The sequence below is a fragment of the Protopterus annectens genome, chromosome 10.part0 (genome assembly GCF_019279795.1).
Source record: "Protopterus annectens isolate FY-2018-M chromosome 10.part0, PAN1.0, whole genome shotgun sequence".
Taxonomy (NCBI): domain Eukaryota; kingdom Metazoa; phylum Chordata; order Ceratodontiformes; family Protopteridae; genus Protopterus; species Protopterus annectens.
The window spans coordinates 1,762,260,107-1,762,286,904 of NC_056744.1; the positions used below are offsets into that span (position 1 = coordinate 1,762,260,107).

At 45.5% G+C, this 26,798-nt stretch overlaps 1 protein-coding gene across 1 annotated transcript in view; it reads left to right on the top strand.

Moving 5' to 3' along the window:
• Positions 1-26,798, top strand: part of LOC122814477 (inactive serine/threonine-protein kinase TEX14-like) — a 555,764-nt gene that overhangs the window by 130,431 nt on the left and 398,535 nt on the right. The window contains exon 10 of the mRNA XM_044087056.1: positions 25,392-25,570. Coding sequence (XP_043942991.1) covers positions 25,392-25,570 — 179 coding nt within the window. The remainder of the gene's footprint in view (positions 1-25,391; positions 25,571-26,798) is intronic.

The window sequence follows — 26,798 nt, forward strand, 5'->3', positions numbered from 1 at the left end:
TCAGCCTAGGTTTTCAGGTGAACATAGAGAAGTTGCTCATTCCATCTCACAGAATAGTGTTTCGGGGATGCATTGTAATCGCACCCTAATGATAACTTTTCTTCCTTGGGAAGAAGTGGAGCCTTACAAGGAGCAGTTTCTGTTTATCTCTGGCATTTGCTGGGAAATATCTCAGAATTCTATGTTTATTGGCCACTACTATTCTAAAGATTACTTTGGCTAGACTTCACTTGAGGAAAGTTCAGTGGCTCATCAAATCAGTTTGGACTCAACACCAGCACTCTCTGTGATTTCAGATTCCAGTGCTGGAGTTTGCAAAAAAATAGCTAGTCTGGTGTGTGACTTTCAACCAAGGAAGGCCCTTTGTCTGTTCTAGCCCCTACTCAGTTTGTAACCATAGATGCATTAGACTTTGCTTGGGGAGCTTTGTCTAAGGGAGTGAAAATCCAGGACCTGTGGAACAAGCAAGACAAATGAAAACACATAAATGTCAGAAATGATGTTTGTAAGTTAAAGCTGGTGAATCTTGAAACCACCTTTGGGCATTAGGCCCTCTGGTAATCTCAAATGAAAATCACAGTGATGTGGTACTCAAACAGACAGGAGGGAACCATGACCTGCCCCACCCCTTTCCAGGCTAGGTATGGTAGCCTGAGGAATTAGCCGCTCAGCACAGTCTGTACCTCTAGGCTGCCTACATTCCATCAGAGCATACATTGTTGCAGACAAGCTGAGCAGGACCATACAGACCCTCACAAGTGGAAGTTGCACCCAAGGATCTTTCAGGAATTGATCCATCTGTGGGGAACTCCTCATGTAGATTTGTTTGCTTCCATCCACAACAGACAGTTAAAAGAAATTCTGCTCCAGGACTCCTTCCACACAGGCTTGGAAGACAGATGCATTTTTATTCAGGTGGAGGAGAATGTTCATGTATATTTTTCTATCCTTTCTTCTCATAACCAACATTTTTCTAAAGATTCAGAAGGATTCCCCAAGGATAATTGAGGTAACCCCCTTTTGGCCTAGACAACAGTGGTTTTCCCACATTTTAAGAATGGCCAAAAGCTTCCTCATAGAATGGACTTAGGACAGGAATTGTTTGATAAACCCCATAGGTTTATGGATAAGTACTAGGGTAACTACGTTTGATGCCATTTTAAGCCTAGCCAGTTTTACGTTTTGTGCTCAGAATAAACTAATCCATTTAGTTTTATGGTGGCCTTATTCATTCCATGGCCGATAATTATGTATTACGCCAATTAAAATAACTGGGATCATACCATAAGTATTTTGAGATGACCCATCCATGGGATAAAGCATTTAGGAGCTAACTTTGTCCATTAGTAGTTCATGGGGCAAGTCCTGGGGTAAATTTTCTATTTCCCATCCATAAATCCAAGTTGCGTTTGAATATGGACATGGATGGCCTTTGATCTGATGTTATCAATCTTTACTCAGTCCTTAACAGTGGAACTAAGATGGCCTTTTACTTCAGCTCGCGCTCTCCAAACTCTCGAGCCAGGCTCTACCCATAATGCTCCTCACAGAGATTACCTCAGATCTTGTTTGCTGCCTCACAGACCAAACACATTCTTTCCTTCTCTCGAGCCTTGGCGTAATTTTTCTGTGAGTATTGTCTAATTTATACACTTCCTTCTCTTTATAACTCTTTATATTTCTGCCTGCTCCTCCCCTTACTTATCGCAGCTTTCTCCCCTTTTGTCTTTCATCTGCCGTTGGTAGACTATCCAGTACTATCATTGGTACTCTTTCCTCTCTCTCTCTCTTTACCATTTTTGCAGTATTCTCAGATGCCATTGTTGGTATTTTCTAACATTAAAAAAGGGGGGGGGGGCTTTCTTTATGTTATTTTTCTCTCACTATGTTTTCGAGTGTGCTTACTGACAATCTCTTCATGTTGTTGTGGCCGAACAACAGGAAAATCTTTCTCCTTCTAAACCCACTAAAGACATCTCTGGGTTTAAGGGGTGAAAAAATGTGAGGGCAAAATGCCCAGCTCAGACAGGCATACCATGTGTGTATACTGCCTTGGAAAAATACATCTACAGGAAAACTGAGCATTTTCTCACGGGTTTTCAACCCGAACCCTAACAGAAAGAAAGAACAAACTAATTTTGAAAGGACTCATTAAATCTGGATTTGACAAGGCCATTTCTGAGTCCAGGACCGAATCTAGTACTTCTGGATTATGGAGAAGGCATTGTGTATTAGAGATTGACAGTCCTTGCCATCCCTGTTGGGACAGATTTATGTATCTCCTCATCCTGAGCTACCATCAGTCTCATCCCCAGGACAGAGGGCACAAAAGACTCAGGTGACACCTACCTTAATAGTCTCCTCTTCAAATACTTCCCCGGATCATCCCCCTGAGGAAGTCCCTGCGAAAAGAAAGTGCAAGAGGAAGCACTTAGACTCCCTGGAAGAGTCTTTCTCTGAAGATACTGATTTCGATGAAGAGGAAGGTTCCCCCAGGTCACCCCCTGATGATGTTTCCTTCAGGAACATCCTAGAACTCCTGAAGCAGAGGGTGGCTGGTCTTCCTCCCAACCTTCCTCGGAGGAATCAGTATACCTGGAGGCTTTCATGCCCAACCCTCTACTTTTTGGATCTCTCCATCTGCTGACGATCTCGTTAAACTGATCGCTCAGCGGGCATGGAAGATGCCCGACATCATAGAGCCAATCCCTAAGAGAGCTGATCGAGTATTATCAGCCCCTAAGGAGGAAATGCATTGAGACAAAGGAATTCCCGTTGACACCATGGTGGTAGAGGCAGCCACCAGAAAGGAACTCGCCAAGGAAAGACCTACTATCCATCCTCCTAACAAGGAGTCTGGGACTTTAGATAGATTTGGGAAGAGCGTTTATGCTTCATCGACGTTTGCTCTAAGGTCCTTGAATTATATGGTGCACTTTACAAGACTACAGAGGGATCTGATCAAGGTGCTTTTGGATACCCTCGAAGAAGCAGTGGCTGAAGGGGTACGAGATAAAGCTACTTCTCAGCTTGCAACCCTAGAAGCAATTTCTTACTCATCCATGAGGCTTGTTGCCCATGTAGCTGAAGGGACGACTAGGGCAGTGGGTCTCAGGCATAGCAATTAGAAGCCATTCCTGGATGCGCTTGTGCAACTTTGCGGAGCCATTTAAAGCATCATTCGTTAACACTCTTTCTGACGGATCTTCCCTGTTTGGTCTTAAGGTAAAAGATACTCTAGCCATATGTGAAAAGGACGGTAAGACCCTTTCTGCCATTGGCATGTGTTTCTCCGCTCCTCAGTGACCGTACTCTAGGAACCAGAGGAGTGGGAGACTATGGTTTAAGAAATCCAAAGGGCCTTTTCAGGATTCACGAGGCAAAGACTTCTCCCGGGGCAGAGGGGGAAGCAATGGAAGATGCCGCTTTAGAGGCAGAAATGATCTGCAAAACCAGGATTCCAGAGAGACCTTCTCTGGAAGTTCTTACCAGCACCCCTGAATGGGTGCCCAATTTCCCGTCTCTGGAGGCAGTCGGGGGGATAGCTTTCTCTGCACCAATCTGCCTGGCAAATGTTAACGACAGACAAATGGGTGGAGGGAATTATATCCAGAGGTTACCAAATTCCTCTATCACAACCCCCAAACCACAGGAAAAAAAACCCAGATGTACCACCCAGTCTCAGGAAGCAGCAGTTCTAAAAATTCAAAAACTGCTAAGCAAAAGAGTCATCCAGAAAGTCCCACCAGACCAGAAAGGATCCGGATTTTACTCAAGATTCTTTTTAGTGCCCAAGAAAACAGGGGAGTGGAGACTCATCTTGGATTTCAGCCAATTCAACAAGACAGTTCAACAATCCAAATTCCGGATGGTTACAGTTCAGTTGATACTTCCATTTTCTGGAAAAAGATGAGTGGATGTGCTCTATCTACCTCCAAGATGCTTATTACTACATAAAAATGGAAAAGAGCTCCAGGAGGTTTTTGCGCTTCTGGCTGGGAGCCAGTCATTTCCAATTCAGAGCACTGCCCTTTGGACTCACCACAGCCCCCAGGGTGTTTGCCGAATGCATGGCAGTGGTAGCGGCTCATCTAAGACTGCAAGGGTTTCGAGTTCCATATCTCGACAACTGGCTCCTCACTGCTGCCACCAGGCATCAGTTAGAATGGGCACGAGATTACACCATACATCTCTGTACATCTCTAGGAATAACTATAAACCTCAAAGTCCACACTTCAACCCACTCAACAACTGGATTTCATTGGAGCTCACTTAGACACTCTCTCGGGAATTGCATCTCTCCTCCAGAAAGGCTACAACATATAAGATCCCAGGTTAGTCAATTACTACGCAAAGACAAGAGGTCCCAGCAAAATTAGTTCTTCAAACATTAGACTCCATGGCAGCAGCAGTCTCTCTAGTTCCTTTGGCAAGGTATCACATGTGGATATTCCAGTGGCTACTAGCGTCCCAGTGGTCTCTCATACAGCAACCAATGTCTCAGCCAGTTCTGATTACCAGTCGTTGCAAGCACGTCGTGTTGTGGTGGCTACACTCCAGACAGGTTCTCATGGGTCATCCTTTCATTCTTCCCCAGCCCCAAGTCACAGTGACCACGGATGCTTCCCAAACGGGGGAGGGGTGGCATTATCTGGGAAGGACAATCCAAGCAAGGCACATGGTCCCAATTGGAGGCCAACTTGCACATCAGTGTAGTAGAGATGAGGCCATTGCTGTTAGCGTTGCAAGCATTCCAAGATGTCCTCCCTCTAGAAACAATAGTGATTCAGACGGACATGTCACTAGTCTGGTACATAAACAAACAAGGGGGGAACCAAATCTTACCCACTGTGTCGAGAAGCACTGAGAGTTTGGCAATGGGTTATTTCTTCTGATCGCTTTCTCACAGCAGTGCACATTCTAGGGAACTCCAACGTGATAGCGGACAAATTGAGCAGAACTACTCTCTTGCCTCACGAGTGGTCTCTCAATCCAACAGTGGTGAGCAACATTTTTCACCACTGGGGCATCCTTCCTGCAACCTTTTTGCCTCTCCTCTAAACAACAAGTGCAGAAGTTACTTTGCCCTAATCCCCCCTCAGGAGAAGTCACCCAGAAACACTGTTCTCCATGACTGGCATCTCGGTCTGCTTGATGCCTTTCCCCCAATTCTTCTCATTTCACACTTCCTGAAGAAAACCAAAAGGATGGAAAATTCGATAATTCTCATTGTCCCCTTCTGGTCTCAACAAGTTTGGCTTCCCTTCCTATGGCTTCATTTAACCCGGAAACCATGGATTCTGGACCCAGTTCCAGATCTACTGTCTCACCCAGAGGGAATGGTGCATTCGAGTCTCACTATGTGGCTTCTCCAATTCTCATGATTGCCAGGCATCCTTCTCTTTCCTCACCGGTCCGACAAATTATTATTGCTCATCACAAATCGTCTACAAGGAGATTATACCAAAATAAATGGGAGAAATTTGCTAGATGGGCTCTGGATAAGGAAATAGATCCTTAGTCCAACCCTATCCACAAAATATTAGATTTTCTGGCTTCACTTTACCAGTCGGGTTCTTCTGCTTCAACAATTAAAGTGTACCTAGCTGCAATTTCGAACTTCCATATAGAACTGGAGGGTGCCCCTCTGATGTCACACAAACTATGTAAAACATTCCTAAAAGGTCTTGTAACGCTAAGACCTCCATTTAAAGAACCTCTTCCCCCTTGGGATTTAACTGTGGATGTTATGTTGATCTATCTTGCCTTCATTCTTACTTGGATGGGTTTGGAGCCGATCCTTGGCTCCGACTCAGCCGAATACACAGCTGGAAGTCTCAAACTTGGCTCGTGGCAAGGTAGGTATCCCATGATGCAGTGGTGCATCTCTCCAGATCTCGTTTGCCACTTTATGAGGTTGGATGTGCTCTTCTTGGCCATGGCTAAGTTTTTTGTCTTTTACATTTTATTAGCTTAAACTTTTTAGGATTTATACATTAGTTAGTGTATTGTGTACTGTGATGCTTTAGTGTGTAGCTTAGTTTATCTAATATTTCTGCTATTGTATGCTGTTTGGCTGTTTTTTTTCGCAGGCCTGCACTTGTATGTCGTACTTAATTACTGTAGTGGTGCTTTATTAAAATACCTGTAGTGTTGTGTGTTGTTTTTTTCTACACTCTTAGTCACTTAGCTCATTTAAATTAAAGAGCTAATTGCCCATTTTAGTTAGAGGGCTTGTAGTGTTAGTGTTATTGTATTCTATTTTCCACTTTACCTCTCTAGTTCTGTTTAAATTAGAGGTCCTAGTGCTTGTTTTTAGTTAGAGCAAAGCTAGTTTTTTTCTAGTTACATTTCTTAGATGTGAAGTGTTTATTAGGTTAGTGTGTGTTTATATATCTAGCAGTGTACTGAGTTTATTTGCTGTTTGTAATCCTTTTAGGACCTTCTTTTCTTCCAAACATGTCTAAAGACACCAGGGAGAAAGAGCATAAGCCTTCGGGCTTTAAAAAATGTCAGAAATGTACCCAGAAAATGAGAATTACAGACAGACATTTGTGTATATTGTTTAGGAGCTGTCTCCAGGAGAATTGCACTTTCTGCCACTTCTTTAGTGCATGTGTGCTACAGGAGAGGAGAAGCAAATTGATTGTCAAGGGGCTCTTGAAACCAACCTTTGAAGAAGCTGTACAGAGTGCTTCTTCTTCTTCATCCTCTTCTTCTTCTAAGAGGGACAAACCATCTAAAAGACCATCTCCTGTCTCTTCGGCTCAGTACGAGCCCCCAGAAAAATTGCCTAAAATTTCTAAGCCGTCTACCTCTTCGGCTCCACAGGCCTTGGAACTGACAGAGGTAATCATTATTGACAAACCTGTTTTTTCGGCCCCATGTTCTTCGGAGCCAAAAGATGCCGTGTCTCAGAGCCGATCCATTGATATTCCACTGGTCTCCCCTACCTTGAGATCTCCCATTTTTGGAGAGATCTCGTTCACCATCTCTATCCTCCAGGTCCACTTGGAGCCTATCTGATGATGACATGGAGCGGGTGGTGCACAGACTCTTGAAGTAGCCAGGGCTAGCTAAATTGTTCTCGGCACCGACCCAACAGGTCCCTGAGCCTTCCAAGACTTCCACACATCCACTGTTGTTCCTCCTCCAAGCCAAGCTGGATCTTCGGAGCTGGAGTGCCTGGTACCGCTTATTGTAGAACTGTTGGTTCCAGGACCCCCTTTGGAGATTACAGAACCGATATCTGCTTCAACACTCTCGGTGCCATCCGGGGTGTCTGGGAGCCAAGGTTCTTCGGTCGGCCCTGGGGGGGCACTCAGACCCGAACTTCTTCGGTTCCGAGCCTACCTCTCAGTGCGTCGGCTTGGATGAGCTCGGCTCCTACATTAGCCTCGGAGCCAGTCTGTCTGGGGCCTGGTGGGTGTCCTCTATCTTCTCAGAGCCGAAGATGTCCCCTGAAGCGGTGGGTTCTGCTTTCGAGCTGATGAGGAGCGTGCTGTCCCCCTCTACAGCTCTTCATAGGAATATTGGCATTCGTCCCCCTTAAGGCACCGGCTACTGTCTCGGCACCACCCCATCCACTGGACAGCAGAGATTCAGGCCATCAGGAGCCCCCATTGGGCAAGCCCTTCTCTTCCGAGACCTCCCAGAATACTCTTCTGAGGAGCCCCCTCGAAAGAGGACATGCAAGAGGAAGCATATAGACTCCCCTGATGAGTCCGTCACCTCAGACACTAACCTTGAGGAGTCAGAAGGGTCCCCACGGTAATCCTCGTAAGATATCTCATTTGCAGATATCCTGAAGATCCTAAAGTATAGAGGCGGCTGGAAAACCATCACCCCTTCTGATGAGGAGTCTGTGTACCTGAAGGCCATTGGATCGCAACCTTCAGCCTCCTGGGTGTCTCCACCTTTTGATGAACTAATGGACTTAGTCAGTCAAAAGGCGTGGGAGTCACCTGACACTATGGAACCAGTCCCTCAGAGGCCAGACAAGTTTTTGTCAGCCCCTACTGGGAAAGATTTTCTTAGAAAAGGTGTACCTGTAGATGCTATGGTGGTGGCAGCAGCCACCAAGAAGGAACTTTCTGAGACATCCTCATCTGTTCATCCTCCGAACAAAGATTCTCAAACAATGGACAGATACTGGAAGCCTGTCTTTTCGTCAACGACTTTTACACTCCGATCGCTGAACTACCTCACACACTTTTCAAGGCTGCAAAGAGATCTCCTGAAAGAGCTAAGAGATACTCTACAAGGTTCATTAGCTGCGGGGTGACTGAGAAAGTCTCCTCCAAGCTGTCCACCTTAAAATTCTATCGTCAACTCCTCCATGAGACTGATATCTTATGCAGCGGATGGAGCGGGTAGGGCAGCGGGTTCAGGAGTTTCCTTGAGGAGATACTCCTGGATGCCCTTTTGTAATTGTGCGGAACCTTTTAAGTCTACCTTTACTAACTCTCCTTTTGATGGTTTTTGGATCCAAAGTAAAAGATACACTCATCAGATGTGAGCAGGAAGGGAAAACTCTCTCTGCCGTTGGAGTACGGTTTTCTGTACCTTCAAGACCTTATCCTAAAGGTCAGAAGAGTGGAAAATGTGGTTCAAAAGATCCCAGGGAGCTTTCCATGATGCACGAGGTGAATCCGTCCCCAGGGGCAGAGGGGGAGGCAACAGTGGTGACATTGTCCTAGAGGCAGACGGGGTCCGGAAAACCAGGGTGACCATGATTCCTTTTGCGGACGTCCCTATCAGCGCTTCTGAAGGGAGGCTCACCTGCTCTACTCTGGAGGCAGTCGGGGAACGTTTGTCTTTGTACCCAGAAGCCTGGCAAAGTATCACAAAAGACAAGTGGGTACAAAGCATAATATCCAGAGAATATTCCATTCCCTTTTGCCATCCTGTCCCACAAATCAAAACAATCCCAGATGTTCCACCCAATCTAAAGGAGCAAGCAACTAAATAAATCCAAAAGTTGCTGGACAGAAGAGTCATCCAAAAAGTTCCCGCAGACTAAACAGGATTCAGAACTTACTCAAGATTCTTTTTGGTGCCAAAAAGAACAGGGGACTGGAAACCCATATTGGATCTCAGCAAGTTAAACGAATCTGTCAAAAAGTCAAAAGTTCTGAATGGTGACGCTGCAGTCAATACTTTCCTTCTTAGGGAAAGATGATTGGATGTGCTCAGTAGACCTCCAAGATGCGTACTATCACATAAAAATGGACAGAGCATCAAGGAGTCACTTGGATTTCTGACTGGGAGCCAGTCATTATCAGTTCCGAGCTCTGCCCTTTGGTCTCACTACAGCCCCCAGAGTGTTCACCAAATGCATGGCAGTAGTAATGGCTCACTTGAGACATCTTGGATTCCAAGTGTTTCTGTATCTGGACGACTGGCTCCTAACTGCCACCACCAAGCATCTACTTCAACAGGCAAGGGATGCAGTATTGGAAATCTGCGCTCAGTTAGGCATAACAGTCTAAAAAAAAACTAAACTAATGTCTTTCGGCTTTTTCCAGTTAGGTATCGCCACAGCGGAACTCCAGTCCAGTAATGATTGGCAGTGGATTTTTACGGTGCCAAGTTGCCAGCCCGATGCCCAGTCTTCAAAGAAGGCACACCCATTCATGCACGCACCTACCTGCATGTCTTTAAACGTCACTCGACCACGGGGAGGACATACAGACTCCATACAGAAGGTGCTCCAGCTGAGAATCAAACAGGAGAACCTCTTGCTGTGAGGTGACACTAACCGCTGCACTACCGTGGCTACACAGTTAAAAATAACAGTCAATTTACAAAAATCTGCCTTGCTGCCCTGTCAGCATATTACCTTCATAGGTGCAAACCTAGACACTGTTTCCATGATGGCATGTCTTCCAGCCGACAGAATTTCAGTCCTCAGAGAGCAAATACTTCACCTTCTTCCAAAGGACAAGGTAAAGGCAAAAGTAGTTCTGAAACTTCTTGGGACAATGACTTCAACCATAACACTAGTTCCTGTCATCAGGATGCATATGAGAATCCTTCAATGGCTCCTATTCTCCCAGTGGTCGCTTCAAAAACTTCCTATGTCCCACCTGATCAGAAAAACTGAGTCATGCAAAAAGGACCTATGGTGGTGGATTCAGTCCAATCATATGACCATCAGGAGATCCATTATTCCACAACAACCTGTTGCTACAGTGACCACAAATGCTTCCCAGATAGAGTGAGGGGGCATTATCTGGGAAGGACAGTTCAAGGTATATGGCAAGACCGCGAGGCCCAGTTGCATATCAGTGTTCTAGAGATGAGAGCAATGCTTCTGGCATTGCAAGCACTCCACGACTCTCTTCCACTAGGGACAATTGCAATACAGTCAGAAAGTATGTCTGTGGTTTGGTACATAAACAAGCAAGGAGGAACCAGATCATACCCACTTTGTTGCGAGGATCTGAGAGTTTAGCAGTGGGCAATTTCTTCCCAACGCTTTCTATTAGCAACGTACATCCGGGAGAAATCCAACATGAAAACGGACAAGCACAGCAGGGCAATATTAATGCCTCACGAGTGGTCTCTGAACCAGAACATAACAGAAGAGATTTTCTGGAAATGGGGTCGGCCTTGCTGCGATCATTTTGCCACGCCCTTGAATGCCAAGTGCAGCAGCTACTTTGCCTTAATTCCCACTCTGGGAGAGACACTGAGAGATGCACTTGTGCACGATTGGCGTTTTGGGCTTCTTTATGCCTTTCCCCCATTTCCACTCATACCCAAAGTCATCCAGAAAGCAAAATCCTTGGGAAGCAGGATGATTCGCATTGCCCCATATTGGCCTCGGCAGATTTGGTTCCCCTTCCTCTGGCTTCATCTTCAGGAAAAGCCGTGGGTTCTGGACCCAGTTCCAGACCTTCTGCTACATATGTCAGGAGCACTTCATCCTTCTCTCCACACCCTTAACCTGACAGCATGGCTGCTCCACTTCCCAACTTAGGCTTCAAAACTTCACTCCAGCAGTCAAACACATATTGATGTCCTCTCATAAAGTTTCTACTAGAAAACTATGTACTAGCAAGTGGAAAAGATTTTCTCACTGGTCCCAAAATAGAAACATTGACCTTTTTTTGTGCCTTTTCAGTCCATTTTAGAATGTCTGGCAGAAGTCTTTCAGCAAGGCTCGGCTGCAGCAACTATTACAGTCCAGTTGGCTGCAATTTTGAACTTCCACATTGGTGACCATTCTCCTAACTTTAATGTCACACAGGTTGTGTAAAGCATTTTTAAAAGGCACTTCCTTACTGAGACCTCCTTTTAAGGAACCACTTTCTCCTTGGGATTTAAATTTTGTCCTATCTCAACTAACATTACCGCCGTTCAAGCCTTCTTCATCTTGTAACCTCAAATTTCCTTCCTGGAAGACCATATTTCTAGTAGCAGTAACATCTGCCAGAAGAGTCTCAGAGATGCAAGCACTATCAATCAGACCTCCATATCTGATCTTTCATAAGGATAGGGTATCGTTACGAACTAATCCATCCTTTATATCTAAGGTTTGCTCTCAATCCAATATCAATCAATCCATTGAGCTCCTGGTGTTTTTCCCCAACCATAGCAACAAGACAGAGTATAAACTCCACCAACTGGACATGCATAGACAGCTCAGATTCTGTTTGCATAGAACTAAAGATTTCAGGAAATTTGATCAATTATTCATCTCCTTCTCTGAGGGGAAAAAGGGTTTACCAGTATATAAAGTCACCCTTTCAAATTGGCACTCAGGTTGTATCACCTTCATCTATGCCTTCAATAATAGAAAGTTACCATTCAGAATTAGAGGTCACTCAACGAGAGCATTAGCTACATCCTCTGCCTTTCAGGCTAGAATGTCTATGGACAGTATTTGTGCTGCATTTGCACGGGTCAATCCTCATACATTTATCACTCATTACAAAGTGGATTTGACCTCCAGGGACAGGGCCTCCTGTGGTTCCATTGTGCTCAAAGGTGTACTCCCGTGAGCCACCTGGGAAAAAGGTGTTACGGACACTGTCTCATCCAATTAAGAATGAAGGCAAGATAGGACAGCATAACATAAAGAAGTTATGTACTCACCATAACGTTCCATGTTTGTTGTCCATCTCGTCATTCCTTCTTACAACCCCTCCCTCCTTCTCCTGTCCAAGGACACCTAGAGGACCTGGTGGTGATCTTCCTCTTTACATGATCTCCTTGACTCTGTTTGTTTCTCTTGACATGGGGTCATACCTATATATATATATATATATATATATATATATATATATATATATACATACACACACATATATACATATATATATATATATATATATATATATATATATATATATATATATATATATATATATATATATTACTCATTAGTATGTTAGCAGCAAACAAGATCTGGAGAGTTGCACCACTGCATCATGGGATACCTACCTTGCCATGAGCCAAGTTTGAGACTTCCAGCTGTGTATTCGGCCAAGTCGGAGCTGAGGATCTGCTCCGAACCCATCCAAGTAAGAATGAATGGTGAGATGGACAACAAACATGGAAGATTATGGTGAGTACATAACTTCTTTTTCTTCAGGCCCTGACTAGGAACCCCTTTGAACCATCAGCAATTTGTGACTTAAAATATATGGCTTGGAAAACCTTATTTTTGGTGCCTATCACTTCTGCCAGAAGAGTCTCTATCGTGCGAACCTGCATACTTAATTTTTCATAAGGATAGAGTTACGCTTCGAACTAATCCTTTCTTGCTGCTCAAGGTTGTATCTGAGAGTAATATTAGTCAGACTCTACAGCTACCAGTCTTTTTCCCAAAATTTTCAAACAAGGGAGAATGTGCTCTCCATTTACTTGATGTGCACAGACAACTATATTTTTATCTTCACAAGACTAAAGTATTTAGAAATCAAACCAATTTTGTGGTGTTTTCTTCTCTCCTTCTAGGTAACTCAATTTCTAAGGTGACCTTGACCAAGTGGCTTAGAGACTGCATTACATGCATTTATCATTCTAAAGGACTCCAGCTCCCAAAAACAGTTCAAGCCCATTCTACAAGAGCAGTAGCTACTTCTGCAGTCTTTCATGCCAGAGCTTCTTTAGACGACATTTGTGAAGCAGCCACTTGGTCTTCTCATCATACCTTTATCACTCATTACAAGTTGGATCAGGTCTGAAGGGGACAAGCATCCCTTGGCTCTACAGTGCTTAGGAATATTCTTTTGTGACACCTCCCAGGCTAAAGTAGCTGGGGACTCTGTCCCACTGTCAAGGATTGAGTGAAGATTGACAACATCAGATAAAGAAATTATGTCTTACCGTACCGTTTCATCTGTGTTGTTGATCTTCACCAATCCTTGACATCCCCACCCTCTGTCCCCCATCCTGGGACTCTTAGTAGACCGAATTTAGCCCTTGGCTAGCTTTTCTTTAAGGCCTCATATTTGGCCTTAATTAGTCTAACTGTCACCTATTCATGACCTTTCACGTCTGACTGCCTCTCCTTGGCAAACTCGATCTGAGGTTATCTCTTGTGAGGAGCATTATGGGTAGAGCCTAACTCAAGAGTTTGGAGAGTGCGAGCTGAAGTAAACGGCCATCTCGGTTCCGAGGTTCGGAACCAAACCCACTGTTAATGATTGGTGAAAATCAACAATACAGATGGCACGTTATGGTAAGACATAACTTTTTTTATGTGCATGGGGAGTGTGTTCCAGAGCAGTAGTATCCTCTGTGAGATATACCTGTCTCTCCAAATCTTTCTGTTGGTGTTGGAGAAGAGGTTTAGGTCCCTAGACCGAGTATCTCTGATGCTATTTGATTTGCTGATGTGCTATTAGTTAAGGCTTGGCTACTTAAACAGCAAAATGCAGTGCAACTACATACTGGAATTACTAATATGAGCTTGAAGTCCTAAGCTAAAGCAGATGCAGATTGCTAAAATGAATTTAAAATCAGATCAAGAAATGAAAACATTTATTTTTCTTTCTCTAAGTAATGGAAATGTTACAATTCAACAGTAATTTAAAAGATTCCAGCAAACAGCAACTTTGGAATTCTCAGACCCTTAGCTCTACAGTGACTGACCTGGAAGTTTCTTAATGCAAAGACGAGTCCTGAACTAGCCTGATAGACACTCTGTACATAAGAATAAAACTAGGGTTTAATACAAACAGACCACTTAAACAGCAAAATGTAGTGCAGCTATGTACTGGAATTACTAATATAGGCTTAAAGGCCTTAGCTAAAGCAGATAACCACTGTTAAAATGAATTAAAAAAAACAGATCAGTAAATGAAAACACTTTTCAGTTGACTGCCTGGATGATAGAATTGTAGTACCTTTCAGGCAAATTTGTTTTGAGGTCATGATGCATGTACTAAAGGAGGCAAAGAAATCTGTTAGTAGAAAATCATATTTGGTTAAGTGGAAAAGTATTTGTGTGAGTTGTTCTCTACCCTTTTTTTCCTATCTTTGCTTGTCTGCACTTGGATTCCCCCCTTTCGACCCTACCTCAAGTGAAACAATTCTTAAAAGAAATTTTACTTACTGCCCACCTAGAAGACAAGCAGATCCTTCTTGGGATTTTAATTTTGCACTGGGGAAACTCACGCTTTTTCCTTTTGAACCTGCTCATGAGGCTGATTTGAAATTCTTATCTTGGAAAAGTGTTACTCGTTGCTCTGATTTCTGCTAGAAGAGTATCTTGGGTTACAAGCTGTCCTGGTGATTCAGCCGTATGTAATTTTTCACAGGAAGAAGGTAACTTTGAGACCTGATGCTTAATTTATGTCTAAAGTAGTGTAAGAGTTTACTTTGAGCCAGGCCGCATATCTCATTGTTTTCTATCCAGAACCAAAAATAAGGGAGACGGGGATTTACTCCCTCTGGAAGTGCAAAAGCAGCTCGTACACTATACTGACAGGACAAATACCTTAAAGACTTCTGATCAGCTGTTTATAGCAAGACACTTCCAGGCAAAGACAAGGCCGACTGCACCAGCACTCTGGCTACTTCCTTGACTTTTTGGGAAGGGGTGGGCTCTAAAAATGTGTTAGAGGCAGCATCCTGGTTATTAATACATACCTTTACCAAGCACTACAAACTAGATTCCATCTTTAGGTCCAGAGCAGGCTTTGCTAAGACTGTCCTCCATGGAGTCTTGGATGCTGTTCCTGCTTTCTCGTCCCATCTTTCTAAGATCTGGTTTTCATCCCAAATAGCTTAAGCTACTGCAACAGTGATCTAATGATGAACACAGTACAGTTGTGTAAGCAAACTTATTATAAATAAAATAATAATAATAAAATTGCAGCTGAAGCCCTAGCCTACCCAGTTGCAATCCTGATTAACCGATCTTTATCTGAAAGCTATGTCCCCTCGCAATGAAAATATCCCACATTATCTCCCTCCACAAAGGTGGGCCCTCCGCAGAATTGCCCATAGCAATTCTGTCTCCTCTATCAAAAATACTTGAGAGATGCATTCACTCTCAGGTTCTAGGCTACCTCCTTGCTAACAACCTCCTATCTAACACACAGCATGGTTTCTGACCATACCACAGCACAACCACTGCCTTACTTGTTTTCACTAATACAATCCAACATAAAAACAATGGATCTGAAGTAGGAGATTCATTTGTCTGCAACCTGTGGGTCATGGATCCGATATCGGATCCGAACCGGCATGGTTTACCAGCTATGGATCCAAGCTCTCAGCTCCTCCCCTCACCCATAATACCCTGCTCTACCCTCATGACCCCAGATCTCGTTTGCCGCGCATGGTGACCAGATTGTGTTTTTCCAGCTCTCCAGCTAAGTGAAATTTCTAATCTTAAAGCGCTTAATTTTGAAAGTTTTTTGTAAAAGTTGTGTGAAAGTGTAGGTTTCCCTCTTATATTATTATACTTTTAGAGTTTAAAATTTATTTTTACTATCCCTCCCCTCGCTGGTAGCGTAGTGTGTGTTTGGGCCTGTGAGTGGTTTTGTTACTTTAATTGTACTAGTTTTAGTAACCTTGTTTGTTTGCTTTTGGGATGTCTGAGCAGCCCAAAGCTGTATTTTCAAAGTGCTCCGAGTGTGGCCATAAGCTTCCAGCTGATGGCCACACTCGGTGTGTTATATGCCTGGGGGTTGAACACCTCACATCTGGATGTTCCATTTGTGCAGGGTTCAACCCCAGGGCATTGAAGGAGCGGAGGTCCAAGCTTGTCTTGGCGGGTCTTTTGCCACCGGACTCGGCTCCGGCCTCCGCTCCTTCGGGGCTAACCGTTACCACGGTTGTCCCCTCTCCGGCTCCCCCTCCTCCTCCTGGGACTCAACCTCCCTGTACTGGTTCGGAGGAGAGGGAAGCTAGGAAGAAGGACCGGAGGGAGAAGCACCATAAGCGGCGGGCCGAGACCTCTGTTTCGGCCCCGCCAGCCAAGCGGGCTTCTCCCCCGGCCTCCTTGTCTGCTGGCTCTCCCCCTCCTCGGCTCCGGTCTCCAGCGTGTTTTTCACCGGGACCTGAGGAGGAGGAGACCCGATCTCCGTCGAGGCTATCGAGGAGGCACTCAAGGCCTACCTCGGTAGCCTCGTCGAGATCAACTTATAGCCTGTCGGACGCTGATCTGGACCGGATGATGAGAAGGTTCATCCAGGCCCAGATGCAGATGGGAGTGCTCTTGCCTCCCCTCTGGGGAGCTCGACCCCTTTCAAGCCAATTGGTCCTTCTCCGACCCGCACCCGGGTTCGGAGCAGTTGGAGCCGAGCAGCCGAGCCGGGGTGGGTCGGCCCCGACACTACTTGGTACTTCGGCTCCGACCCTGCCCTCGAGTGCATCGGATCCGACCTCTCGGAGCCTGGATCCGAGCTTCGGATCTGGGGGGATCAGTGCTCCTTCGGCGCCTTCTGTGTCGGAGCGCACTGTCCCTTCGGATCCGAGCGCTTCGGCGCCGGCTCCGATCCACTCGGATCCGAGGGGGAGCCGATTGTCGGATCCTTTGGTCGAGGTCGGCCCCCCTTCGGCTTTTGATGTAGTGGAGAGGGCCCTGTTGAGGGTCTCCGGACCCCCGGCACTTGTTTCGGCTCCGTCCCGCACTCCCTCTGCACTGGGTCAGGCTTCCACCATCCGGCCCTTGGGACAGCCCGCTCCTGTGCCCCAAGCTGTTCCCCTGGAACAGGTTACTGTTTGCGAGGAGTCCTCTGACAGCCCCCCAGAGGATGTTCCTCGCAAGCATACGTGCAAAAGGAGGCACATTGACTCCCCCGAGTCTCTTACGGAAGACACGGATTTGGAGGAAGGGGAAGGTTCCCCACGGTCACCCCCCAAGGATGTCTCATTTGGAGACATCATGGAAATGCTCCGCATAAGGGGGGGGTGGTCTGCCCCCAAGTCTTCCTCGGATGAGTCTGTGTTCTTGGAGGCATTTGAAGCGGGCCCGTCTACCTCTTGGGTGTCCCCTCCTGCCGACCCCCTGGTGGACCTCATTACCACCAGGGCGTGGAAGGAACCGGACACCGTGGAGCCAATCCCTAAAAGGCCCGACCGGATCCTCAGTCCCCCGGCTGACCGTGCCCATTGGAGTAAGGGGCCTCCGGTAGATGCCATGTTGACGGCGGCCACCAAGAGGGAACTTGCTCAGGAGAGTCCCTCAGTCCATCCCCCGAGCAAGGAGTCTCGGATGATGGACCGCTTGGGGAAGCGGATGTTTAGTTCAGCGACCTTCTCGGTAAGGGCGCTGAACTATCTGGCACATGTGATTAGGATGCAGCGCGATCTTATTAAAGAATACGCTGCATCCCCCCCAGAGTCCATGTCGGAGGAGGACAAAGTGCTGCACTCCACCCGCATGGCCACTCTCAGGTCCGTTACCAATACCTCTATGCGGCTACTCTCCCATGCTACGGAAGGCGCCGCTAGAGCCGCAGGGGCAGGTCTAGTTACTAGACGCCAGGCCTGGCTCCGTCATTGCGATTTCTCAGAGCCCTTCAAAGCGTCATTTGCGAACGCCCCCTTCGATGGTTCTGCCCTCTTTGGCAAGACTGTTCGCAACACTTTGACCCAGAGCGAGAAGGACGGGAAGACGCTGTCTGCCGTCGGAATCCGCTTCTCTGCACCCCAGAGGCCCTATTCTAGGAACCAAAAGGGTCAGAAGAAGATGTGGTTCCAGAAGTCGCAGCAATCCCAGCCTGCTCCGGACAACCAGTCCTTCCGTGGCAGAGGAGGACAGGGAGGACGCCGCCCTAGAGGCAGAGGGGCTCCCAGGAACTTCGGGCCCAGAGAACCCTTCTCTGAATGGCCCGCGCAGCAACCCTGAGGGGTTGCCCGGCTGCTCCACTCTGGAGGCAGTCGGGGGACGTTTTTCGGAGCACCTAGCGGCATGGGAGTCCATAACATCAGACTGCTGGGTTCTCCAGATCATATCCAGAGGATACTGTATCCCCTTTCGTCACTTGCCAAAATTGAAGTCCCTCCCCGACGTTCCACCCGGTCAACGGGAGGCCGCTTTGGCAGAAATTGGCCATCTGCTAAAGAAAAGAGCCATCCAGCCCGTCCCCCCAGACCAGATCGGATCAGGGTTCTACTCCAGGTTCTTTTAGTGCCAAAAAGACGGGGGATCTAAGACCAATTTTAGACCTTTCTCTCTTGAACCTGGCAGTTCCCAAGGAGAAGTTCCGAATGGTCACTCTACAGTCTATTCTCCCCCTTCTGGGAGAAAATCACTGGATGTGCTCCATAGACCTCAAGGATGCGTACTACCATATACTAATGGACAGGCGCTCCAGGAGGTTTCTCCGCTTCCGGCTGGGAGCCAGTCACTACCAGTTCCGGGTCCTTCCCTTTGGTCTCACCACAGCCCCCAGGGTGTTCACCAAAGTATTAGCAGTGGTAGCGGCCCACCTGAGGCTTCAGGGGGTACAGGTCTTTCCCTACCTGGACGACTGGCTCCTTACCGCCCCAACAAGGCATCTACTACTATTGGCGCGAGACTCCTTTCTCCATCTTGCTCCCCATCTGGGCATCACTATAAACACAAAAAAATCCAACCTAGCACCCACGCAGCTCATAGATTTTATAGGTGCCAGGTTAGACACAAGGAGTTTAAAAGCCTTCCTCACTGCGGACAGAGTTCAAAATCTGCATCTCCAGGTGCGGGCCATTCTCCACTCAAGTTCAGTTCCGGCGGAGTTGGTCCTGAGGGCTCTAGGGTCCATGGCGGCTGCTATAGCACTTCTTCCTCTTGCCAGGTTCAATATGTGCATCCTCCAGTGGACACTCCTAGTACAGTAGTCGTATCTTGCTCTTCCTATGCATCATCCCATTGCGATCAGCAAGGCTTGCAAGCGGTCCCTCCTGTGGTGGCTTCACTCTCCAGATCTCCACGGAGGCCGCCCATTTTGTGCTTCCCCCCCTCTCGCCACGGTGACCACGGACGCCTCCCGCCTCGGGTGGGGGGGGGCATTTTGCAGGCCGGACCGTCCAAGGCACGTGGAACGATTTAGAGACCTTACTGCATATCAACGTTCTAGAGATGAGAGCAGTGCTCTTAGCGTTGCTAGCACTTCAGGCCTTTCTTCCCTTGGGAACAATTGCGATTCAATCGGACAACATGTCGGTTGTCTGGTATATCAACAAGCAAGGAGGAACCAGGTCTTACCCTCTTTGTCGAGAAGCCATGAGAGTTTGGGAATGGGCAATCTCCACCAACCGCTTTCTCATAGCAACGCACATTCCGGGTCGGTCCAACATCCTGGCGGACAAGCTCAGTCGCACCATTCTCACCCCTTACGAGTGGTCTCTCAATACTCAAGTAGCGGAACGCATCTTCGCACGGTGGGGAACTCCTTCTTGCGATCTTTTTGCCTCTCCCTCAAACACCAAGTGCGACAGTTTTTTCGCTCTGATACCTCCTCCAGGAGGTTCCCCAAGAGACGCTCTGGTGCATGCTTGGCCACCCGGTCTTTTTTATGCTTATCCCCCCTTGCCTCTGATGCTCCAAGTTCTTCAGAAAGCCTCTCGGTTGGGGTGCAGAATGATTCTCATTGCCCCGTTTTGGCCTCGACAGATCTGGTTCCCCTTCCTAAGGTCTCACTCTGTGAATCCTCCCTGGATTCTAGATCCCATTCCGGATCTGATATCTCATCCATCCCGCTTATCTCCTCCGAACCTGGACAACCTGAAGCTGACCGCTTGGCTGCTCCAGTTCCACTCTTGATCAGGACTCCCGGTATTTCTCCCCTGTTAAGGCGATCCTGGTGGCAGCTCATAAACCATCCACTAGGAAAGTCTACCGTAGCAAGTGGAAACGGTTTTCTTTGTGGGCGGAGCGGCAAGGCCTAAACCCCTTCACAGTTCCTCTCCCTTTGGTGCTTGATTTCTTAACCACTCTTTTTAACGATGGTGCCAGCAGTTCCACGGTCAAAGTACAACTTGCGGCAATTTCACATTATCACATTGGTCATGACTCCAATCCACTGATGTCGGCCAAGTTGTGTAAAATTTTTCTTAAAGGTACTTTTCTTCTCAGGCCCCCTGTAAAACAAGCGGTTCCTCCTTGGGACCTTTCCTTAGTTCTCCAGGCCTTGACCGCCCCCCCCCTTCGAACCGGCGGCTACGGTAGATCTGAAATTCTTGTCGTTCAAGACTGCCTTCTTAGTAGCCATTACTTCGGCCAAGAGAGTTTCAGAGCTCCAAGCATTATCAGCTAAACCTCCTTACTTGGTCTTTCATCCTGACCGTGTTTACCTCAGGACCAACCCGTCCTTTCTTCCTAAAGTAGCTTCTGAAGCAAACATTAATCAATCCATTAACCTCCCTGTTTTCTTTCCTAAATATGAAAACAAAGGTGAATACAAGCTTCACTCATTAGATGTTCACAGGCAACTTAGATTTTATCTAAATAGGACGGCTGGTCATAGGCAATCCGACCAGTTGTTCATTTCCTTTGCTAAATTTAATTTGGGCAAGCCAATTTCTAAAGTCTCACTATCTCGCTGGATTTCACAATGTATCTTATTGGCTTATCAAGCTTCAGGAAGGCCAAGACCGGGTGTACATGCCCATTCAACCCGGTCAGTCTCTACCTCGGCAGCCTTTAAGGCTAGGATTCCTCTAGATGATAATTGTGCAGCAGCCACGTGGGCTTCATCTCATACTTTTATTTCCCACTACAAATTGGATCTTGCATCTAGGGGTAGAGCATCCTTTGGCTCCGCGGTGCTCCGGAATATCCTTCCATGATGGCCGCCCAAGATTCAGGTAGCTGGGGACTCTGTCCCACAGGTTGCAGACAAATGAATCTCCTACTTCAGATTTAGAAGTTATGTACTCACCATAACGTTCCATCTGAGTAGGTGTATTCATTTGTCTGCAACCATCCCGCCCTCCTATCCCCCTGGCCTTTCAGTTTCCTGCATATGTTGTGTTATCCCTTTCAGGGTGTTCTTGCTTTTGGCAAACTCGATCTGAGGTCATGAGGGTAGAGCAGGGCATTATGGGTGAGGGGAGGAGCTGAGAGCTTGGATCCATAGCTGGTAAACCATGCCGGTTCGGATCCGATATCGGATCCATGACCCACAGTTTGCAGACAAATGAATACACCTACTCAGATGGAACGTTATGGTGAGTACATAACTTCTAATTATTTCAGCTCTGCAACTTTCCTAGACCTATCTAAAGCATTCGACATGGTCTCTCATAAATAACTCATCACTGTCTTCAATACTCTATCCTTCTCTCAGTCTTCACAAACTGGTTCCAGAGCTACTTGACTGACCGGCATCAATCCGTTGTTTGGCATAATGATAAATCCCCCAACTCCCTGTCTCAGTAGGTGTTCCCCAAGGATCCATCCTTGGATCCTTACTTTTCTCCATATTCACTAATAATCTAGCCTCTGCTACCAAACAAGCCACTCTTATACAGTACGCAGATGATTCCACCATCATCTACTCAGCCCACTCCCTACCTGAACTTCAAAAGACCACACAGGAAGCCTTTTCCACAGTTGAAACTTGGCTTTCAGATGCGCAATTAATACTTAACCCAAACAAAAGAAAACTTCTCATCTTCCAACCCACCAAACACAATCTAAACATCCACCAATTTAATATTAAAGCCAATGACAACATCATTATCCCACCAACAGACCACACCAAACTACTTGGAGTTGAAATTGACAATTACCTCAAGTTTGACATCCACATCTCGTTAACCATAAAAGTACACAAAAAACTAGGAGCGGAGCTTTATACATAAATAAACAGTTCCTCTCCAAAACAGCCAAGATTTCAGTTGCAAATAGCCACCTTATCTCCAACCTACTGTACGCCTCTCCAATATTTACCAGCCTAAGGCAAAGTGAGTTAGGTAAACTCGAAGCTTGCTACAACAAAATAGCAAAGTTTGCCACTGGCGCAAACTACCGTAGCCACCACTGCACCTCACTTACCTAACTAGACTGGCTAGAACTCCCTCACCTCCTTCAGTGGTACCAACTCCCATTCACCCACAAACTACTAAATCATCCTCTAAAGGTCCCCTCCCTCCAAAATCTACTGCAACCCTATCATACCACCAGACCACTATGCTCCAGCAGCAAAAATCAATTACAGGTAACTAGAACCAGGAACTCTGCTGGAGAAGCTCACTTCTCCTACTCCATAGCAAAATTATGGAATACCCTTCCTCACACTATAACGTCTGTGTCATCACACACTAACTTCAAAGCTGCTCTAAAATCTCATCTAAAAGGCACTGGACATGCCCCTGTAACAAACCTCTCTAATCCCTTTCTTCCACCCCTCTAACCACCTCGGATTGCAGCCAAATACATTGCTTGTAAACCTATATCTCAGCTGTAATCTTAGCCACTGTTATTCAAGGGTAATAGCTGCTAGCTCAGCTATTAAAATACTTGTTAGTCTTTATGGCACCAATGTTGTGTTGTACCATTTAACTAAATAATTTCATTTTGAACTATAACTGTTTACTACTACTATTGTTAAACAAAACCTACCTATACTTCTTGTAACTTGTAATTAATTGTTGTTTTTAATTGTTTTTATTGTGGAGCTTTTCTCCCCGGGCATCCCCTGAAAAAGGACCTGTGTCCAGTCGGATTTTCCCGGTCAACAAATGTAAATAAATAAATAATAACAATAGATGTTTGAATAGATCACTGTTACAGTAGCTGAATCCTCCCTTCATCCCCCTCTTTTATGTTGTTTTTACACCAGGATGTAGGATCTTTATTATTACAGTTTCTATCTTGCAGGGCTGTAGCCTCTCTTTTCTGAGACAGGAAAGCTCTGAAGTTTTGGCACCCTAGCCACTGATTTTATATTGATCTTGAGCTGTAGAATGGCTAGGGCACAAGGAAGATGCCGTAAAGGTGTGGAGGTTGGCGGCTGGTCCGATCCTTGGCAGGATACACTCCATGTAGCTTAGGGTACTACTCGAACATCTACTGCTATGATAAATTTACTTACACAGCTGTACATTATCCAGGGACAGTCCCAGCTCATATTACTTGAAGTTTTATGTTCCTTGTCTGTAGGAGCCCATCTACAGCTCCCACCCTTTTAGCAGTGTGCCTGATTGCTCAGATATGCCACACTTATACATGGCGTACTAGCGTGGTTTATGGATAAGCTGCTTTATTAGCTTGTTTGTATGCGCTTTGCTTGCCGCTTGGCTGCCGTGGCACTGTAAAACTAGCATAAACCAGTGCCTCATAAGGAATACTAGGATGCTTTACAACAATATGAGCGTGGCCAGGTACTGAAGAAGTATTCAGGAATGCTGCAACACATCACCGTTGACCACCATCGATGAGTGAACTCCTGTAATTATAGTGTGATTCTTCCTGCTTTACCAAGGGGGCTCCAGAACTGTATAACCTAAGTAGAATACATTCTGAGTATAGAGGAAGGCTCATTAGCATTTCAGTGTGCTGTATGTGATTGTCCAGTGCAAATCAGTGAACATTTTTGACACTTATTTATACTGTTCATTAGTGACGGCACAGTGATGTCTGTTAATCAAGCTGTCAGTCTACAGATTGTGTTCTGGCACAGACCAACATATGTCTTGCACCCTGATATTTTATTTTGAACCCACTGTCACCCTTTGAGTGAACTCCCCATGTTCTTAGCTGACTGACATTGACCTCATGATAGTCACATTTCTGTCTTACTGGTGCTTCAGTAGGAGTGGTAATGAGGTAGCACTCACTTGCATTGCTTTCTGGTAGTGCATCAGAAGCCCCACCTCACTTACATCCACCCATAGTGCTGGAAGAAGCAGCCATGGCTCAGTAGCAGTAACTTAACAGTAATGTGATCTGCTTCACTGTACCAAAGCCCTAATTACTGACAGCAACCTTACTGACTACAGTGTCCAACCACTCAGTTTACTTGTGCAGGTACAGCTAGAACTGAACCAAGATTAAAGCATTTTTGCATGGAAAGGACTGTGCCCTCTGCACCGCCCACATTCTAAATATACTGCCTACAAGCTCGCATAAGCGTTCTCAGAGTTGGTAAGGTCTAGTGTAGTTAGAATAAAAACATCTGTTTCCATGGCAACCCAGAAGTTCTGGATGAATAAATGAATTACTCAGGATCTTGCCTTATACAGTTAGAGGTCTGTGGGAGTGAAACCCTGACTCACATCTCATACTGCCTGTTATTAGCTGATTTATCTACATTGTATGTTCCTCAAACAAACATGACAGCATCAAAACTGATAAACTGGCATAGCTGTCCACTCATCTGTTAATGGTTTCCATTCTCCTTTTTTCAGTTTTCATTTTTATCCCACAGTCTCATATCCACACCTACCAATGTGGCTTCCATTTTTCTTGCTGCACTCCCTTTATTGTTGCTAATGCTCTGATTGGCTGGATGTCAGTGTGAACACATATAAATGTGGCTGCTTTCTATGATTTGCTAATTATCATCTGTGTATGTATGTGTCTGAGGTACCTCCCTAAACTCCTCTTAAAGGCATTTTGGGCACCACATTGTCAGTGCCAAAGGTTAGACACTGAATCTGGTGAAATTGTAGAACAGACATTCCTCCACTTCAAGTGTTTGATGTTTTGCCCAGGGTCTTGATGAGTACAGCCACATTGGGAGGACCTGCAACTTCCTTCATCTGTCTTCCTTGCTCTGACTCATACTGTCCCGGGAAAATAGGGAACTTGGATGCTGTACATCTCACAAACCCTGGTATGCACTTAAAACTGAGCTTATTCTTATTTCAGATTTTGTCAAGTATTGTTTTACTTGTAAACCTCGCTAATGCGTGATGCATTTTTTTGAGTTTCTTTAAAAATTTAACATGCATTTAACACTTTATGTTTTCTCCATCTCCCCAATAATGCACAGAGATCTGAGTCTTCATTTCTGACTAGTGAGATGATCGTACGCCTTTTACTACAGATCTGTGAAGCACTGATGTATCTTCACTTTCGGGGTTATATCCATCGAGCTCTTACCTCTCACGCAGTTCAGCTGGTACTGCCTGGTGTTGCCAAATTATCCAACTTTGAGTACACGGGCAAGTGGTAAGGTGAAGCCTGTCAGTACTTTATTACTGCACAGTTTGACTCTTAGCTGAACAGACATGATTATATATGTTTTCTTAAGGTTATTTTGAAGTATCATCTTACATCTTTTTTCCCCTCATTTTTTGCATTAAATACATAATTATCCAGAAGAAAAAGAGAGGGGTAACTTCCTAATATTAGAATGTTGTCCTGTTGAAATTGCTTGATATTTATGTAATACTGACTATTGGGGAGCTTGCAGTAGGTAGCAAGTGGCATTTATTTATTTATTTATTGCCATATTTGATTTGATTTGTTGACATGGTAGGTGGTCTGTTTCCTTCGGCTATGGATATGTTTTGAAATGACAACGAGGCTGTAATGTTATTTCTCAGGAAGTAAGGAGTACTTAGAGGTTGTATTTCTATATCTGTAAGGTAACAAAAATGGCCTTACATTTGCCTTCTTGGGCTAGAGATGCTGGTGTATTAGCTGAGAAGAAGGGCTCCTATCTTTGATGTCAGGGACCCAGGCATAGTCTGTTATCAGTTTAGGTGTTGGAAAATTGAACAGCTGTCTTCAGTCTCAGGGATAAGGGTTAAGGTGTCTGCCTTATCTAGCATTCTTCCACTGGAAGCCATGGGGCTACTAGCTGCAAAGTACAGAGAATGGGAAGCACTGGGGCACCTTCAGTAGGGTCCATATGTAGAGACCTGCACGTACAGTGACATTAATACCACTGCACATCAGATAGTGAAGGGAGTTAATTATGGAATAGGTCAGCAAGGGTCTTCGGTCAAAAAAGTGTTCATAACCTTATGTCCAACCCTTGAGTGAACATGTTAGGTAGAGGGAAAACGGTTCGGAAACCACTAATGTCTACAGACAGTGGGTCCAGAAACAGTTGCACTTGGGCTGGTAACTTGGAAATGAACCAATATCCAAACAAACAAACCAAGAATACAACAAAAAAGAAGTCCAGTAGCTGCTCTTTCAAAATGTGTTGAGTCAACATACAAAGATTTAGCACTTTCATTCCAGTAAATGAACTTCATCAGAACAATATAAAATTCAAATCAACAGTTTAAATATCCAAATAAAACCAATGAGAATCAAGATAAAAACACACATGACTACCTAAAATCACATTGTAAAATCAACTAAATAACATAATTCGTAAGTTTTAAACCTGCTACAAGAGAACACCCGGCATTTACAGAGGTGGGGTTAATGCAGTCAAACAAAT